Genomic DNA, 20,333 nt, shown 5'->3' on the forward strand with positions numbered 1-20,333 from the left:
CCTTTCCTTCACTCCTTTTTTGAACTCTCATCCTCAGTGAATTGCAAAGTAGTGAGAGCAGTTTGTACTTACATTTTAGCTCCTGAAAGAGTATTTCCTAACATTTTAAAACTTTGAAATAATGACAGTGAGCTGAGACTGCACTCAGGGGTTAGCTGTAGAATTCATCTCTCCTCGTCTGGTTGAAGGTTTTTACAGGTTTCCATATACCTACTGCTTTCTTTGCCTTTCTACTCCCTTCCAAGCATTAAGCAGCCATTGTGTTCGTGTAGCAAGTCCAAGGTGTCCTGGACTTTTTGCTGTTGGCAGGTGAGGATGCAGGAAATAGGGATTCACTTTGCATTTCTCCTGCAGACTTGGGCAGGTGAAGCAGAGCAGTTTTTCTGTGTCTTTGGACTCGTCACCTTGATGTGCAGATAGAAATTTCTCCTCCTGCCACTTTATCTGGGGTTTTGATTGTGACTGGAGCCTCTGGGCATGTAATAATACAGAACAAAATCCTACCTGTGAGAGCTGGGGGAAAAAAAAAAAAGCTGTGATGGAGCTGATAGGTAAGAAAAGTGCGGCGGTTTTGCGGGCGGCACGGCTCGTTTGATACGGGGCTCTCAGGAGACCTGGCTCTGTGGTTTAGTCCTACCTTTATCTCTCTTCTGAGTACTTCTGATATTATAGTAGTTGCAAGAAATCTAATTAGCTAATGCTGCTACAGGGTGTTCAGATCCTTAGATAAAAGCCCGCCTACACACTGCACAAAGCGCCGAGGAGCAGTTTGTAAACTTTGGTGACGCAGGGTGACTGAGATTGAGATGGTTTGGGATGATGGGGTGACTTCCAGTTTTCATTTTTTATGTGTTTGCCTATTAAAAGGAGTAAATAGCTGCTAATTAATGTGGGCTGTTCATTTTTCTGTCTTAAAAAACCTTTGTTTATGTGATGTGGGTTGTTGAGGCTGTCAAGAACTGCTTCTCAGTCAGATCTATTTAAAGAATAGCGTGTACTAAGCTGTTCAAGACTGGCTTTGAGCATCAACTCAAAACCAGCAAGCTAAAAAGTCCCTTGTAGTAATGAAAAGGTAGGAAAAATTCATCACTTATTTTTCCCTTCTGTGTATCTGAGTCCAAATCCTGTCTCAGCACAAAAGCAAACAACACTTTTTGCTGCTCAGCACTGGGGAAGTTGTGGTTTCTCTTTGGGTTGGAACTGTTGGCTCCAAAGGCTTGTTGAGAACCTCGAGAGCTTGGCTGTAATGCTCTCTCCCATTAATGCAAAAATTCATTAAGAAAACTAGATGGCAAATGCAAAGCTTCTGTGCTGCTTAAATCCCCTAATCCTATTTTAAAGACTTAAATGTGAATAGGCTTCAGGCTGGTGGGATGTTAAGGGAGTGAATCTCACTGTAGGTGAGTTAAAGTGTCATCAGAAACCAAGCAGGCTGGGCTTATTCTACTGCAGTTCTGTACCATTCATTGAACTTCTCCCATCCTGACATGGAGAGGGGAAATGCATGATTTCTAAAGCTTTTTTGGAAATGCCACATCATCCAACTATATTCACAAAATACTCTATGTCGACACACTAAAAACCTCAGATCTCTGTCTTATCAAAGTTGCCACCGGTGTCAGGAAGGACTGACAGCTTCATAAATCGAGCAGCTCTCAGAATAAGAGCAAAAATTACCATGTCAGTGTCAGCTGTAACCAAAAACAACAAGTGAATGTTCTGGACAGATAAAGCTATCAGAAAGCTCAGCTTTCACTATTTCTTTGTGTCTGGGATTGCACAGGTGGTTTGGGAAATGCATCTGACCTGGAATTCCTTATCTGTTTACATGGCTGTAAAATAGGAGGAAGGAAAACTTTAAGTTTAATCAATAATATCTCACCCAGGCATCTCATAGCTGGAGTGGAGTGGTGTTGCTTAAACTCTGTCATTTTACTTGCTCTTTGACCTTTGCTTGGAGAGTCCAATAACAGGAGATACTTCCTGCTGTCAGTGGACAGACTCCCAACTCAATAATACAAACCAGTCACTTGGTAAAATTAGATTTCATGGGGTACAGGACAGCATGGGAAAGGAAATCAGGTGTAATGTGTTCTGGTCCTTTATTTTCAATTTAGTCAGTGTGTGATCTTGGGTAAGTCATTCAACCTTTTTGATCTACCTGCCCTCTACAAAACAGCGTTGGCATGGCTTGGACCATAAACAAAAATGCTTTTCCTGCCTGCAAGTGCTACACCTTTGATAATCATGTATAAAAAATACTAATAGGGATCATATTTGAGTTAGAACTTTAGGAATGGACAGTCAGCATCAGCACCAAGGATCACCTGTACTCCAACCCCTCTCCTTTTTATTTATATGCATTGGGTTTATCAAGCACTTTCAGGTAAGACAGAAATGCTGAAATGCACAAATGCCTCTTAATATACCCTCCAGCTCTCTGCTTGCATTGCTGCTTCTGGCTGAATAGAAAAAATGAGGTGTCTGGGGCTATTTTCTCCATGCTGTATGCTCCTGATTTTCCCTTGTTCCATGCTATTTATACAATCACAAAGCATTTGATGAGAATATGTCAATCTTATGCCAGGGTAATGGACATTCCATTACTTTATCTCTGCAGACATGGTTGAAAACATGAAGTGTAAAATCTGATTCATTACCCAGATTCTCGGAAGAGAACAGGACATTAATCTCAACTTGGCTTGTTAAATTTAGTTGCTCGTTGTCTCCTTCATTTAATTAATTATATTTCTGCTTCTGATTCTGAAGACCTGCACGTGTCCTTTCAGACAGCGATATGTACCCATGGAATTCTGGAGTTTCTGCAAAACAGTTTTTGCTGTCAAACATCTACAGAAGGGAATTTTTTTTTTTATACTTTGCAGTTCACAAGACACGTTTGCTGATGTTAACAACCCTACAGAAGGTACCTCATGTACCACATACACATATGGTATGAACACAAGCTCCTGGTGGGAATCATCAACTAGGGTTTCATGTTAGATGTTTCTTGAGGAATCTGATACTACCAGTAAAAAGGGGGGAGGATATCACTTTTCTACATTTTATTACAGCCAGTGAAAAAAGAGCAGAAAGGTGTAACAGAAGGGCTAAAATAAGAGAGCGTGGTGTGTACTGAAGTTCTAAGTGGTTTGATGTTGTGTCAGGCTGTTTGTTGCAAAACATTCCTGTTCTGTAGCTCTCCCCCTGATGCCTGGGTTTTCAATCAGCCACTCTGTGAGTGTGAAACAAGAAACCAGAAAGCACTTTCCTTTGGAACTGTTGACATGTGAGTTTGAAATCAAAATAGACTCGGTGGAAGTTAAGCTGTTTGATTGGTCATTTTTTAACAAGGCAGATCCATTTCATCACTGTTTTCAAGAGGAAAAGCCCTCTTGAGTGTCACGACTTTTTAAGTGGAATTTTTTTTTTCCCAGGTTGTTCAGTTTTAGTCTCAGCTAGATACTGGGATGAGAATGGAAGAACATAAATTTTTACTGAGCATAAGTCAACTGCATTCTTGTCCAGGACCTTGCATCAAAGGTGTTCAAATGTAAAGGTAATCTCAGTGCCTGAGGCTCTTCTGTAGCCCTTGTACTTAGAGTGCTTATCACTCCTCTGCCCTAAAGCTCTTGACTAATGCCAGCTGAAAGCCTGCAACACAGCTGGGAGGGCAGGGAGGGGAACTGCTCCAGGAGCATGGGGAAATTAAGGCAGAGAACTGCCTGAAGCAGCAGAGATGCCCATATATAGCTCTGTGCCTTTGAATCTTAGAGCAGAGGTTCAAAGGCCTGAGATGGACTAGTGGGAAGGTTTACATCGATACACACTCTTTAAGATGTGTGTGTTTAGGCTGGGGTCAGCCAGAGAGCCAGTCTGACACCCCCTCCCAGTTATTTAATGTGCCTGGAAACAAGCTGACTGGAATTTGTAGAGTTGTAAGTCAGCACCTGCCATGCTTTTTAACGCCGGTGTTGCTGAACCTTCACAATTTCCTCAGGAATTTCAGTCTCAGTGGTTATTTTAAAGGAGCATTCTCTGCTGCAGTTATGGGATGGCAGGAGGGTTGCAACTTCCCTTTACAAAATGATATTTCAAGCCCTTATGTTTACAGAGGAAATTTAGAGGAATTTCACCAAAAATTTGAAGGATGGACTCAAAAGGGGAGAACTTTTTATTAGGGGAGTTTCTTTTATTTCCTTCCACCTCATGGGATTAGGAATCCCCCAGATCACTGTGCTTTGAGTGGTTGAGATTAGCAATATTATAAGAAGTGTCTGTGGTTTTTGGGTGCCTTTATTTTAGACCACCCCCTGTGAAACACTTTATAAGAACATGTGCGCTTGTGCCATGATTTCAGTTTTATTAGAAAAACAGCAGTACCAGAAGAAAATCTCTCGCCTAAGGCATATTCCATATGTTACTGCTCAGTGCTTTATTTTTCAGGCCTTCAAGAGACAAATGCACTTATTCCATTAATAAAGCTCATGACTCAAAGTGCAGTTCTGCCCTGGAAAAAAGAGAAATGTGGGGTTCTAAGTTCGTTTTCCATCACCAGCTCCTACATTAAATTTGTTCAGATTACAAATGAAAAGGTGGTGTTATTTTTCAGGCTGTGAGCCCGTAGGCCCCAGCCTTGTCTGTGAAAGCAGCCTTTTCATTCCCATATGGAAATCACAATGCAGGAGGCACAGATCAGCTCTCATGCTTTGCTCTGCCTCTGCAAGGTGACTTCATGTTTTTATAAGGTTGGTGTTATTTACTGCTGCTGTGAAGCCTCTTTTTACATGTATATAGAGGGCAAATCCTAATAATTGAAATATACTCTGAGCACTCAGCTAAGGGAATACAAACACCACTTCTCTGCTGTTCTTCCCTCGTTCGGCTCCGCTCGCGAAAGTTTTAATACAAACGCAGAAATACAATTTTATTCTTTTAAACCCCTCTCTCTTCCTTGTATAATGATTTTGTAACCTCCTGGTTCTCAGCTCTCTGCCTCACCATTCAAAAGTAAATCTCCCCACTCTCCTGATGGATTTACTGCCTTGGTGAACCTCACGTTACCCTCGGCATTAGGGCGGCTCAGCTCCCGCTCCTTGTTTTTACCGGGAGCTTTAGACAAACATCACGAGCCAGCAGAGAGGATCCAGGGAAGGTGCATTCATCCCGGGGCCTTAAGCTGTGTGAATAGCAGAGGTATAAATAAAAAATAAAAAAAATAGGTCACTGCTCTTCCAAATGCCACAGACAGAAGCTGGGAAATTCCAGCTGGGAGGGCTGTGTGAACGAGCGTCTGTTTTCAGATAAATGCCAGAGTGTTGAAGGGTTTTTGGGGGGTCAGTGTGGGAAGTCAACATTTTGAGGGGGAAAGGAGGAGTAGAAGCAGGTGAGAGGGACGGTGTTTGTTTTCTGCATCACTTGCAGCAAAATCTGTTTTAAAATCGCCAATGTAATGGGATTGGGGAGGGGCAAAGGTTCTTAAAAATTCATAAAATTGGATTGAGAGAGCAGGTTGGTAGTGAAAGGCTAAATGAGATGGCAACTGAAAACATATTTCAGTAGCTGTGTGTCAGTCCTTCAGTCCACCCCTGGAGCTCAGGTATGTCTGATCAGTGCTAGGGAGGGTGTCCTAAATTCTCACACCCAACTGAAGTACTTAATCCGGCATTAATTTTGAGATTTTTTTTTTTTTATACTTTCCACTGCTATTTTTCAATAGCAACAGTTACATATTTGAAATGGTCCGTCTCAGCTCATTTTTTAACTTTTTATACGCTGAAAGGATGGCCTTAAAATTTCATGATAAGCTGTAAAATGTCCTTGCAGCACATGACATAAAATGAAGTCACAAATGATCTCGTGGCTCACTGCTGTGGGTGGTTCAGTATTACACCACGGTGATATTGGCTGGCACACTTTCTGCATATCAACTGCATGGCAGCTCTGCTCCTTGAAATACAGCTGTACTGCTAATATTTACTTAGTTTAGTGGTTCTCCACGCTGAAAATCAGCACCCACTCTCCCCATAGATGAGAGAAACAACAGGTCTTTGGGATTGTGATAAATTTTTGGCTCCATGTGTAGGTAATACCTGGCCTTGGAGTACTTTGATCCAAACAAAATCAAGGTTCTTCCAGCAGTTTATGATGTGAATTTTTCCCTTTCTTCTCCCTTTAAAAAACCCTCTTGGGGTATAAACTCTCTAATAATGCATTAGTATGACAGCACAGCAGAGCTTTTCTCCTGAGGCTGCTGTTTGTGCTCACAGTGATGATATGGTCCAAGCTCCCGTCTCATTGGGGTTGCCTTATCACCTCTGTGTTGACTCAGAGTTTGCTCACACTGACATGGTTGCATTTGCATTAAACTCAGCACTGTGAGCATTAAAGCAGAGCATGTAGTGGGTGCATATTATAATTGCATTTATGTGATGTTTTCTGCCATAGTCGATACTGCTGAGAGCTAATAAACATCCCCAGCTGCGAGTTCACGGGGACACGTGGACTTGGGGCAGGGAGGAGAAGACCCAGTGAGCGATGGGGGAAGGACTTTAATTATAGAGGGGACTATAATTTTAAGGGAGCTCAAGGCCTGACTCAATTTTCATCCTCTCAGAGCTGGCCCTGAATTCCGTCTTCATGAAACTTCTGTTGCTGAGAGAAGACTTAGGACCTGATGACCAGTCTTGTCCCCTTTAACGTCAGTAACACGAGTTGTGTCAGGCCTAAAGGACATGAGATCGAGAACATCAATGTCTTGCTTGACAGAAATGTGTGTGGGATTTTGTAGAAGGATCTGTGAGAGTAGTAATTTGTCTCTCCCCTGGGGTACTCCAAGTGTGAAAGTGTCTGCTGCTCACAAAAAAAAAAATAAATGTATAATTGCATGATCAGTTGATGAAATCAAAGTGAAATTGCTGGCAGCCTTCTTCCTGCCCTCCCTATGTTTTTCTAGCATTAACATTCTAGCTTTGTCACCTCTGATCAGGGGAAGATAAATCCTTCCTTTTGTAAGGAGCAAGAAACACTTTCCCTCAGTACATAGAATAATGGCCTCTTCTGTATATTATTCATATTCCTCTCTTTGTACTTGTCATTTCTCTATATCCTTGGTTGTTGTATACCCCATAACTCTTGGTGGTTTTATCTAAGACCTTTCAAATAAGGAAGTAAATGGCTTAGGAGACAGGGAGAGGTTTTAAATAGGCTGGCATGTGTAATGTGCAAGTCCCATAACACCACCCTCTGTGGCTGCCAAGCAGCCTCCTCAGCTTTGTGGTGGATGGGGGCCAGTGCTGAAACATCCCTCACAGCGACAGGTTGTTACTATAACAAAAGGAAGCCTGTAAACCAAGTTTTTCTCACCTGTTTCTAGAGATACTTCACGGAATAGCACAGAAATGGAGCCCACACCGCTTGTCTTTGGCCCAAACCAGAATGTGCAGCAACTTTGCCAGCCCTGAGCACCGAAAGGAAGCGGCGTTAGAAGGGAGTGCTGGGAGGATGTATAATCATATGTTGGTGATCTTTCTGTTCTGTGTCCGCTGTTTGAACCATTCTGGTGTAGCCCTGACATTTCCAACCTTATCTCCTCAGACTCTTGTCTCCTGAGATGGCTTTGTCTGTGAGCAGAAACTGTTGGAGAAGTTAAAGGGCGCGGTGGAGATCCTGTAGCAGCACTTCCAGGCTGATTGCAGGGGATGCCCTGTGTGTGCTCACCTATCCAGGCACATGGTTACCAGCATTTCATTTGGAATGTTATTAGTCTGATACAGTGTGTAGCTGCTTCAGCATTTTCAGAAAGCAGATCCTTTGTTGCTGCTGAAGCCTGTGCAGCCCTAAATCAGGTGCTTGTGTTGTGCTCTGTCATTTGCTGTTTAGGTCTAGGTGAGTTTCTGCTGCATCAAGCTGAAACAAAATGATTTTCATCCCTGCAGTTAGTAGCTGGCTGTAGTTGGATGAATTGAAATGACTTTTGGGGAGAGTCATTGAGGGAGAAAAAAGAGACTCCCCAGGAGATGATAAAGGGAGTGTGACTTAGGCTGATTTGGAATCCTCTCCAAGAAAAAGCAATAAACACAATGAGAGTTACAAATGTATTGATCTATTTTATCTTGTAGGTGGTTTTTCTTGTTTTAAGTATATCATGACTTTAATATCTGCATCCAGGAATAAGCTGTTGCCTCTGGCTTTCACCGACAGCTGGTTTTCTTTTGATACATCCCAGAATCTTCCTGCTGATTCCTGCAATATGTCAAAGGAGCTCAGCAGTTTGTTGCCCTCTCAAGGCTTCACTCTGTTCATTATGGCTTCAAGAGTCCCCAGTTGTCTTCAAGTACAGGCACAGCCTCAAAAAAAAAAAAAAAAATTTTAAAAAGGATCCTTAAAAGGTGCTGTTGAAGTAGCTGACGATGGCCACGGGAACTGTCGCTCCTGGTCACGTCCAGCAGTGGTTGTTGAGATAATATTGATGATCTCAATGGGCCTGGCAAATTAAAGGTGTCAAACCTGGTCCTGTAGCTGTTCAGCAACAAACAGAAGGCTCGTGGTTTCTCATGCACAGACATCTGCTGCTCACTCCTAAGGCAGCCCCATCTCCAGCAAAGCCTTTCAGCCTTTTGAAAAGGGCAAACAGTGACTTGTTTAAAAAAGTGTCAAGTCATGCTTTTGTTTTCATTGCGGTTCTTGTCCCTTCCTTTCTTGCTCGTGAGTTTCTATAGGAAAAGGCCTTTCTTTGAGAGGCTGTAATTAGTGTTGGCCATGGCTCTGCCAGCCCTCTGTGGGCAGGGAGGGAGGAGCTGGCTGAGGTGCTCTGCAGCAGTGAGTGCTGTTATAATTGGGCACTTGAGCCTGGAGTAAGATAAACCAAACACATAAAAGGGAAAGCAACTTCCTAATGAATCACTGCCTGAGCTCTTGTACCTAATCCTTCAGTGTAACAGCCCCACAGCTGGCTCATTTCTCTTGTAGTTGGTATTTATCCCTTGTTTTCCATAACAGGAATTGGGCATCACTTACCTAATGTGGAAAGATTTTAAGGGGCTCCCTTTGTTGGGATATTTAAATCCAGCCAAGACAAGTGATCTTTCTAACAGTGTATCCCAAGGTGGCCTGAGGAGGAGCAGGTAATTTATTAGGAAGAACAGCAGACAAAATCATGAGGTGGGAACGTAATTTCTCCACTAAGGAATTGTGAAGGAGTTGAGAGAAATTTTTTTTATTTTTTTTTCATTTAATATAGCAAAAAACTTGCCAGTCTGGAGGACCCCTCATAGTCTGTGTTCTTATCATCTGGCAGCCTCGTTGAAAAAGGACCATTACAAGAGGAGGTGCAGAGTTGCAGAGTTATACAAAGGCAAGAGAAAGCAAATGTGGAGGGATGAAGTGGAGAGGGACAAGAAAACTTGGTGTATGAAATACTGTAGGTGTGTTTCTGTGGACAGGCATATACAAGGTAAAGCCCACCAGGTTTTGAAGAGTTTCTTAATGATTAGAAAATTATTTTTTGTCTCTCTGTTCAGTCACTTCTGGGGAAAAAAGAGGCTTGTTGAAGTTACAAAAGAAGCTGCAGGAGGATGAGAGCAGTTTTCTACATTACTTGAACTCCCTGAGCCACGTCCCATCCGTCATTTATCAGCACTGTTTTCTTCTGAGCCACAGGAGGTTCCATCACGTCCCCTGGATGTGACAGTGCCCACTGGCTCTGGCAGGCCAGGCAGTGACCCCATGGAAACCCAGGTGGGCTTTATGGATCTGATCCATGGCCCTTGAGGTCAGCAGGAGTATTTTTGCTGACTGACTGAAGGCTCAGGGGCTTCAGATCTGTGCCTAAATACATAAACTACCAGCAACAGCCTCAGGGCACAAGGATTTGTGCTATTGCTGGGTAAACTTAAAGCATAAAAGAACTGAATTTGGAGGCTGTAGAACAGATCACTGCCAGCATTTACTAGATTAAGGCTTATTTCTGTGATAAAAGCAGTTCTGTCTGCTCTATCCCCCTAGACCATCTCTGTAGCATTTCTCTCACACTCCTGCATGCAGATTACAGCACAAGGTGGGCTTGTTCTGAAACATGGTTAAGATCAGCAGCAGTGTGAACGTGCATTAAAGTGACCATGTACAAGTGTGAGAATTATGATGAGCAGAGTAAAAACTCTGCCAAATATTGGAGTCATGGTACAAGGGATATGAGGGAAACACGTGGCCATAATTCCTGTCCTGTTCTCCAGTTATCTCAGCAGACTTTCTGCTTTGGTGATCACAGTTTTGGCACTTGTCTGTGCCAAAAGGTTGCCCCTGGTTGGTGCTGCTCAGTACTTCAAAGGGAGAGGGAGAAGAGGCAGAACTAAAGGGATGGGAGCACATGTTATTATAACTCCTGCAGAGTCAGCAGACTCCTGCTGTCTGCAGGGAGTTCTCTCCAGGGCAGTGGGAAAATGCTCCATCCTTGAGTCAATTTAAGTTAAACTAATTAGATTACAAACGAGAGAGACAGTGCTGCATCTTGGGGGTGAACCACCTGATAATCAGGATTTTCTTTAGTTGCTTGGACAAGTACCTAGCACAGTACATAACATCTGAAACAACTGTCTGAGGGAATGGCTCCTCTCTTTCTCAGTGTTTTAAGCACACTTGCCCCCCTACCTCTTTCCAGCAGTTGATTTCAGCAAAATTATTTCTCTAAGAAAAAAGGAAACCCAACCCTCCCAGCTTCATAGCTGATGGCAGAACTGTGTTCATAGCAGCTGCTGAACGGGGAGTGTGGATGGGATTAAAAACACAAAGGGACTGCACGGGAAGATTACTTCAGAAAGTCACTTGGGGTCTAAGTAATAATCCTAATAACCACTGCAAACAGTAAGTATTTTCCTCAGCAGTGCTATTGCTCTGCCAGCTGGGGGAATGTCACAAATATGCAGCTTAGAGATTTTTTTTGTAATAATAGAAACTGCCTGTAGTAGGGAATATAATCTCAAAGCATTTACTTATCTAAAAAGTGTCTCTGGTCCTATAAAGTAGATCTGTGGAGGCAATGAGCTTGTATTTACCACGTGCAGCTGAATCTGTGCTCTGGATTCACCCTGGTTAGGATTTTTGTTTGCACAACACCCATCTCTGTCTCTCTCTTCTGCCTCTCTCAGCAAACACGTGTCCCTGTGAGAAAGGTGCTTATTCCAACTCACTTTTGGACAGCAGAGCAGACAACATGGACTCCAGTGTTTCCTTATGTAAGGAATTTATAAATGAGTGTTCCCTCAGATACAGAGACTTTACCTCAACGATTATGCATCAACTTCTTTCAGTTCCTTGCAGAGTCCATGAGATGGATCTTTGACTCAGAGCCATTAGTCAGCTTGAGTTTCAAATTAGAAAAGAGCCTTTGTACTCATTCATTCCTGAAGGAGATGGAAAGGGTGAGTAAGTCATAAGAGAACTGCAAACTCAGACTGTCCCCGTGTCAGCTACGGTCAAGCATCTCAAATGCTTGATATGAGGAGTACAGAGGTTTTAAAGTATCACTGCAAACCCCTCTCAGGCTCTGTAAGACTTTGGTCCTCAGTAAGTTTCCCTTGCATTTCTTGTGAACCTGGATTTTTTGCTGATTCCGTGAGTAACAGGTAAAGGACAATGAAAATAGGGCTGTCCCATGTCTCAAATTATATGTTCCCATCTGATTAATGCATGCATTGTAAACTCTGAGAAGGAGATCCTTCTGTGCCATCCTTGGACAGTGCTTATCAGCAGGGGATCTCCATCCTTCCTAATGGGAATGGATTTTTCTATTTTGAGACGCCATCCTCAAGTGTTGCAAGAGTATTGAGGGTTACAAAAAGGAAAAAATAAGGGATTCCTGTTATTGAAAACACTTATTCTTCTGCTGTCAGCTTTCCATCTTCCTCCTTTCTTAATAGCTGTGAGGATTCATTCCAAATGGCTCTGGGAGCTGAGGCTTAAAAAACCCTTAAATATCTAATCCCTGCAATACTTCATGTAAAATGTAAAATTGTGGGAGTTGGCGACGACTGTTGAGTCCAAAGAAATTCTTGAAGCTGTGGATTGGGGAGTTAAGAAGAGGAAGGTGTTTGCTGAACTGGAGCTATTTGGTGCATGATTTTTGCTTTGTTCTCCTGTCTCCTATCTTGTTAGTGCTCTGAGAATTTGAGCTCAGTATCAGTGGTTTTGCCCCCCAAGTGGCTCCATAAATGCAGTCAGCCAAGGCAGAGGGCAGGGAGAGCTTCTGGCAGCGTTGCAAGAGCTCCTTTATGTTCTGAGCTCCTGTGAGCCCCTTTCAGGTCTAAATACTCACCTGGATTAGGGAACCCCTTGGAAATATCTGGGCTGAACGTGGTTGTTCCTCTGGAAGCAGGATGAGCTGGAGTGAAATGCAGTAGCAGCTCTGTGACAGCTGCTGGGAACGTCAGGAGTTTACAGTGTTTATCTTTGCTGGAGGCAGAATGTTAGCAGGTTGTAAATTCAGATTAGGTTTCCTCACAGCTTGGAAGACAAATCCAGATTCTCTGTGTTGTGTAATTCCCTCCTGCTTTTATTTATGTATATTTTTATGTTTTGGTGTTTTTTTTCCTCCTGCCTTCCCTAACCCCTTAACTAGTGCTGTTGACATTCAGTGCTGGAGAAAGCAGTTTTGCCATGAAATCTATTAGGAGGTTCAATCATTGCCTCTGTGGTTTAAGTGGTGGTATCCAAGCTTCACAGAAAGCATCTCTTTCTCCTTTTCTTTTAAAACTTAATAAACCTGACACCTCAAGAGAACTGGTAATGCCAGCAAAGAGTTAACCACAGAATTCATCCCAAACCAAAGAGCTGTGTCACTGGAACATCCCAAAGCACAGTGTATTTCTTCTTTGGAAAAAAACCCCTAAATCTAAAATACAGCTGACAGCATCTACCTCGTGCCTTGCAGCTGAGCTCTCCAAAGCTTCCTAAGGGATGTGAAGCACCTATTCCTATTGAAATAAAAGGCAGCTGATTTTCCTGCAGTCTTGGAGAATTGCAGTTATGTAAGAAACACTACAAAAGAACAGCCCTTGAGCTATTTCAGATCCCAGGATTCCTCACTGCCAATGGAAGGAATTAGTGTAATTTTGATGGACAGTGAAGTCACCAAAATATGCAGTTTTGAGGAAGCTGAATTGAGTCCAATCTTCCTGACAGAGGAGGCTTCAGAAATACTGAAATCTGTCTCAGCTGCTCACTGTATTCAAGAAGCTTAAGCATTCTGGTTTGGAGGTTCTTAAGGATTTGATTACTGCATTTTCAAAGTAAAATATTTCAATTTTTTTGTTGTTTGTTTTGATGTGGCTTTTTTTTTTTTCTTTTTAAGTCCTTTTAAGTAAAGCAACATTCTGGTCTATTTGAAGTGAAAGAAAAAATGGAAGGAACAAAGAGCAAGAACTAAATACTGAGAGTTTTAGCTGTTTTGACATTTTAAAGGGTGTTTACTCTTTTTCTACAAAAGTTGTTTCCTGAAGGCCTTTTCTGGTTACACCACGAGAAAGAAAATGTCTGAAGGAGAAAGGATGCTCTGAGGAGTGAGGTCTGATGATTAGCCTGTGCTGTAAATGTAGAAATCCAGGTAAAGAAAATGCATGGATGGCTCTTTGGACTACCCTTCTTAATGGGAACCAAATCTCTAATACTACTATTAGCAGTAATTTATTACCTAATAAATGTAGTACCTAAATTCCCCAGTGGAGACAGGGCTCTCTTTTGCTGCCTGTGTATGTTGTAAATGAAAACCTCCAAAGAGGTGGCCACATAGAGCACTGGTGGACATCTGCTTGCTGGAGTAGGATGGATCAAACAAGGATCCTGGGGCTTGTGTGGAGTCGTGCAGGAAGCCTGGAGCTGATACCTGATCCCTGTATTCCCTAAGCTGAGCCGTAGCCACTTAATCACACTTACTCTGTCTGTGTATTTTGCAAATTAAAGGATCATATTTGAAGGGCTGGCACAGCTAACCAGGTCATATTCTTCTGTTCCACATTTGGCTTCTCAGCTTTTGATGAGTAATGTTTTGCAGGCAGATGTCTGTCCTGTTCCTTCAGAGCTGCAGTGAGATCTAGCAACTCATTTCACATAGAAAGATGAAAGGAAAAATATTTACTTAATAAAACAAATCTTTCTTAATTGCTGTGGTTAGTCTCTTGCCTGGGTTTTATGGGTTCCTCCAGCTGGCTTTAATCTCCTGATTTACTCTTGGAACAAAAGAGGAGAGGACTGAACATTAATTATGACAGGAAGAAGTTGAAATTTTTCTGGCAGAACTCATGAAGTTTTGAGACTTACTGTAAAGTGCAGCCCAGAAACAGCCCACCAGGAGAGGCTCCCTGGGTTTCGGGAGATTCAGTAAAATAATTTCTCACCGTGTGACCTTTACAGTCAATAAGGTCAAGGGCTTCTACTGGTCTGGGCAACTGTTAACAAAAAGCAGCAAGAAGCATCGAGGCTCCAGAGGAGACTGACCAAAAGGGGTCAGCATTTGTTAAGTTGAAACACCAACTTGACAAATACAAAGAGACGAGGATTTAGGTGTGGGGGTGCAGAGGGCTGAGCAGGAGCAGCCTGGCCCTTGCCCACCAGGTGAGGTGCAGGGTGCCCACGCTCTGCTCGTGGGGCTCAGGGACTGCCCTGGGGATGAGCCTTCCCCGTCACACCGAGCCTGCCTCTGCCCCTGATATTTATGTTTTGAATACTCACTGATGAGAGGTCTTCTGGCCCAGCAGCTCTGCCAGCAGATGTGAGCTGAAGAGACTGTGCAAAGCAGCGGTCACTGATCTGAACCCAGACTGCTCCCAGATCAAAGGACAGCGTGCCGGGGCTGGGAATAGCATGGCATTTATCAGGAGCACAGAAGATGCAGGGCTTGGAATAACCCTCTGGAAATGAACAGCCTAACAGGAAACAGAAGGCTTAGTGTCTGCAAAACTATTCCAGCTATTATGAAGATCACTGGTTATAGGAATTTAGTATTGATTTAGCTTTTTATCCTTTAGTGCAGCCTTGTCCACCCCAGCTGCTCTGTAAACCTGCTGTTGGGGTGCAGTTTGGCAGCACTGCTCACCCCATGTGAGAGGTGCTGCTGCTGCTGAGAGTGTTGCCCTGACCTGTCTAGAGCCCTTGCCTCGTGCTTCTGCACTTCCCTGGCACTGCCTTTGCTGCTTTCCTGGTCTTGCAGTGAGCCATCCAGGAAGCTAAATCATCCTCTGGTTAATGCTGCCAGCTCGGTGCTCAGCTGGGTGTTAGTGCCAGGCCACAGGGAGTCAGGGAGCTGTTCAGCTCCTCATCAGCCTCACAGGGTGTTATTCTACCCATAACTTCAGATTCTTCCTTTGCAGGTACTTACCTGTGTCACAGCACACCCAGGCAGTGCAGCCCTGCTTGGATCCGTGTTTTGAGCATGACTTTCTCTGGAATAAGAGAGGTGATGCTCTCTAGGATTAGCATACATCAGCAAAATCATACGTGTGAAGAACTGTTTGGAGTACTCAGCAGTCTGCCCTCTCTATAGCACTGCTGCAGGTAGCAGAACCCTTCCACAGCCAGAGCAGTTTAGCAAGATTAAAATTTAAATTTAAATAGGAAGCTATAATTTGAGCTCCTTAAATCATAAGTCACACCTTCAGCTCTGGCTGTTGCTGATTCAATTGCCTTTTGGTTCCTGTCTTTAATAGTTGTATTATGCTGAACTTTCTTGTGATTTGAGGACAGTGAAATGAAACAGTTAGATTTTCATGTGTATTTGATCAGAAGGTATTAATTAGAAGCTTCATTTCTAAGTTTGACATGTTATGAAGATAGAGTGCTAAATGGAAGTCTTCGTATATAACTGAAAGCTTCAAGTTGGAAATGAAATATTTGCTTGGAAATTGCACATTTACAGAAGTTCACTTGCTGTGAGATTATGTAAGCAAATAAATGCTTTCACTTGGTCTCAACAAAATTTAAGTAATGATTCCTAGGTAAGCTGCTGAAGACTCTCTGTAATGTCTTTGAGATGCTGCTTGTTCTGCACGCCAGCAAAATCTTTTAATTCTCCATCTGAGAGACTTAAAGAGAGAGACAGTTATTTTGAGACAAAGCTGAGGCAGAGATTTCCTGTGCTATGAATTAATAACCTTAGAAGTTCAAGCAAGAAAATCTTCCAGCGTTCTGGCTGCCATGTGCTCATAAAACTGGAAAACCTGCATTCAGCTGGATGGAGTCCTCCATCCAGGGTGGGATTGAAGCTGACCTGGGGTGTTCTGTGCTGTTCTTTATGATGGGCTGGTTTTCATCTTTCCATTGCGAGCTTTGCTTTTGTCAGGAGATCAAAAACCCTGCTGGACTTTCAGCACGCAGAAAATCAGCCTCGAATAAACGAGCTGCTGCCCTTAGGTTTCTGTGCACGTGGAGGTGACTTGCTTAGCAGGGTCTGTGTTTAGACCCAGATAAAGGAAAGGGTGATTTTTCTGGGGGGGGCTGTGGTTTCATTACTGCCACCATGATGAGCACACAGACAGAGTGACAGGGACAGTTCAGTGGCACTCACAGAAAATTGTCTAGAATGACACTGGAGGGGGAGATTTTGACTCCACTTGGGGTGGAAGTCCAAGCTGACCAGTTATGTCTGGTAGATGCTTGCAGGTTGTAGAAAAATCCTCTGTGTGAGGACAAACATCTACTTGTGAATAAGTAGACATGGCAAAGAACTTCCCAGTTGGAGTGGGGAGCCACACATTAAGGAAAACTGTATTTCAGTTGTTTCAGCTGTTTGTCTTCATTTATTGTCACCATACCTGCCTGCCTTAAGTAAACATGGTAAATGAATATATACTGCTATATTAGGTGGGTAAATACAGGAGACTGTCAAGTAATTTGGCCTCCACTTTCTCTTTCTTGGGGTTTGTTGAGGTAGTGTAACTTACAAATTTTTATGTACAAAGTTGGCACCATTGATTTAGAAAAAATTAATATTTGATCACAAGCATACAGCAAGGTCAACAAACTTTTGGTAAGGAATTAAACAGACTTTTCCTTGCTAGCACTCAAACACCAAGTAAATAAAAATTCAGTGAAATCATTTGTAGCATATGTGTACAGACTGCATTTGAAAATGTATGGGGCTCAGTACTGTCTGACTTAATTCTGATTCATCCATTGACCTTGTTATATAAAACTCAGTGCCCTTTTTAGAGGGAGAGTTGCAAATGGTGCTTCTGCATATTTATTTCGGAAGTTCAATCTTCTGGGTGTTCATACCCTAATTCCAGTGCTAAGTGCAATCACAACATTGATTTTTCTCACTAAACATAACCTACTTTACCCTGGGATGGAATTTTTTTTTTTTAATGGGCTTTATATAATGGCATATGTGAAAACCACTCAACTTAATGCCCCATACTGTAGTTAATTAACAAAATGGCATCGTAGCCATGGCCCCTCGTCCTCTGGCAGTGTATTTTACCACTAACCTTGGCCACACCAAATGTCCATCCTAATTAACAGGAGCCCAGGTATTGACTATGTCAAGCTACGGGGTGGAAAGAGCAATTTGCAGCTGCTGACAAAGTTGTAATTCTGTAGAAAATCCAAACACGGGAACATCGTTTGGAGTGGTATTCTGCCATTTCAGAGCCCATCTCAAGGAGCAGCTGAACAAAGTGTCTAAACTATGAGTTTTTACTACAGTGTCCTAAAATACATCCACACACCCCTAAAATACAGACTTCCAAAGACATACTGCAGGTTTTATTCAGATTTGAGATTGGTGGTAGTGTTTTAATACTGAAACATGTCAGTATGGATGTTCAAGTATGGGACTTGAAGCTTTAATGAACCTTCAGTAATGAATTTGATTCTTCCTTTGCTTTTTCTGGTTTTGTTTCTGAGTAATTCAGCTTGAAGGCACTACAGATGCATCAGGTTTGTGCCAGTTTTACAAGAGCAGGACAGTATTCTGTGAAGCTCCGTGGTGTTTCATGTTACAAAGGAGAGGATTAAGCATTTATGCTCTTATACTGAGAAAAAAAAAAAGAGTTTTCTCTTTCAATGCCTTAAATTAATTGTGTTCTGTCTCGCTGTTGAAAAACTGCAGCAAGAGGACAAGTGCTCTCAGTCATTCATAACTACAGTTTTTAATTGTTTTATTGGCTGAAGATGCAAAAAGACCTTTTTTTTTTTAGAGTAACTTTGGTGCTGTGTCCTCATAAATGTCAAGAAGATACCTTGACATCATCATCTTGTTAGATGATGATTTCTGCTCAGTAAATAACATTTTGTGTTTCGTTTATCATTCCTGGTGCCTTGTAGCAGAACTGAAGATCAGCAGCTAAACATTGTGCACCCAAACAACATCTTTGCTGGGAATTCCTTGTACAAATGCTCTTTAATTAAGCAAGTGCTCTTTAATTAACCCTCCATGCAGTTGTTGCTGATGTTATTAGCATCACTAGATAAATACAGTTAACTTTTCCACTGGGCATAACAACAGTGGCAGAAATTTGCATCCTGTAAGAACATCTGTGAGTTACAAAGTCTTGTCTTAACCAACAGCTAAATCCTCTCCAGGCTGGGCATTTCAGGCAGAAATTTCCTTGGGAGTCTGTCTTAAAGAGGGAATTGTTAGGCAGAACAGCAAAATCCTGTCCACTGATACCTAGAAGAATATCATATGGAATAAAAATGGATTATTAAAGAAAACTCCAGTGAAGCATTCCTCTGTGCAATGATGAAAAACAGCTTCATCTTGATACAGAAGAACAGAATCTTCCTGAGTTTTCTGTGTTGGGACAAGTATCTCTTTGGAAAAAATTATTGCCAAAATAGAGAAAAGAGCCTCAAGTGCAGCTTTTCCTGCAAGGTTCAGATTTAATCCCAATTCCAACCTGCTGTTGGCAGAACATATAAAGGCACTGAGCTGGTTCTGTCCAAAAAAAGTGATGTGTTGCCACAGATTTGCATTCTTGATACCAGTCTCTTATTTATTGGTGGATTAGAAGAATATCTACTACTTAGCTGAAAGCTGATATATTGAGATTTCCATGCCTGAGCTGCACTCGAAGATCACAGTCCTGAATGACTCTTGTAAACCTTTTACAATTGCTGTTTTCAACAGGGCAAAGGTGAAGAAAGGTGTGAACATTCTGAGTGCCAAGACAAGTGACCCCCGGCAGTGGGACGTGAAGCAAGAGGTGGGGAATGGTGGAAAGCACTCAACCACAACTGTTATTTGTCAGAGGATAGCACCAAGTTCAAGGAACAGGTATGAAACCTCATATTCTCGGCACATTAAACTCATTTATGTCCATGATAGCATCCATTGGTTGAAAGACTTAAGGCTCATATTACCACTGCTCATAGCTATTAAACCTGTAGCCTGGAAATCTGGAGACACTTATGTGAACTGTGGTACCATCTGCTGATCTATAACAGGTAATAAAATTCACCAGCTCAAATTAAAAAAAATTAACGGAATAGACCTACAGTGGGGGTGGGGGGGTGTGTAATTTGGCATGAATATGAATATTCTTAATTTCAAAGGGGTTTAGTGAGCGTAATTTTTCGGTTTGATAGTTTTGACCTTGTTTCTCTGAACATATCACAGCCTCTGTGGTCGGTTCATCGAGCAAGCTGTGAATGCTCCCACAGTGAAGCCACTGTAACTTTGAATCATTGGTACAGGATAATTCAAACCTCCCAGTGTCTTGTATGTAATACAGAAGAATCCCTTTTTGCAAGCAGTTACTTCTTCCAGAACTGGAGGTTCCCTTGACACGCTGGTAACTGTGTGAGGCAGAGCAGTGCACTCTGGGGAGCACTGGGATGAACTGGTCTGCCAGTGCCTGCCTTCCTGTTTGGGGTGTTCTTGCTGAGACTTGGCCTGGTTGTTCCACAGACACAAAATCAGTGCTTTCTCAGAAGTAGGATTGTCTTCCACAGCACACAGTGAAGTTAGATCTTGCTACTTTCAGTGGCAATTCTTTTGCTCTTCCCAGATATCGTCTAAATGAATTCTCACAACGTTGCTGAACGTTAATCCATGCAGAGCATTTCCCTTGTGGAGATCCAGGCAATGCTTCCCTGGCTCTGTTCTCACTGTTAGCCATGAACCTGGGCTCACTGAAGAGTATCATAAAATCTTTGGGGGCTGCTGGGCTGGTTCTTGCTTTCCCATGCAGTTGGTTTGTACTGTCTTCAGGCACAGAAAAGTGAGCACATTTCAGCTTTTGTGTTCTGTGCCCAAATATTGGACACCTGTAAAGTGTAGAAATGTCTCTCATCACGAGCAGCTCGTGACAAGATAATTCTCTGATTCAATGTGTTTACACTTG

The 20,333-nt window shown here is 42.5% G+C and overlaps 1 protein-coding gene across 1 annotated transcript in view; it reads left to right on the forward strand.

Annotated features, from left to right (window-relative positions):
* TMEM132C (transmembrane protein 132C) overlaps positions 1-20,333 on the forward strand; it is a 202,185-nt gene that overhangs the window by 93,828 nt on the left and 88,024 nt on the right. The window contains exon 3 of the mRNA XM_064675196.1: positions 19,118-19,264. Coding sequence (XP_064531266.1) covers positions 19,118-19,264 — 147 coding nt within the window. The remainder of the gene's footprint in view (positions 1-19,117; positions 19,265-20,333) is intronic.

Source organism: Pseudopipra pipra, chromosome 18 (genome assembly GCF_036250125.1).
Source record: "Pseudopipra pipra isolate bDixPip1 chromosome 18, bDixPip1.hap1, whole genome shotgun sequence".
Classification (NCBI taxonomy): Eukaryota; Metazoa; Chordata; class Aves; order Passeriformes; family Pipridae; genus Pseudopipra; species Pseudopipra pipra.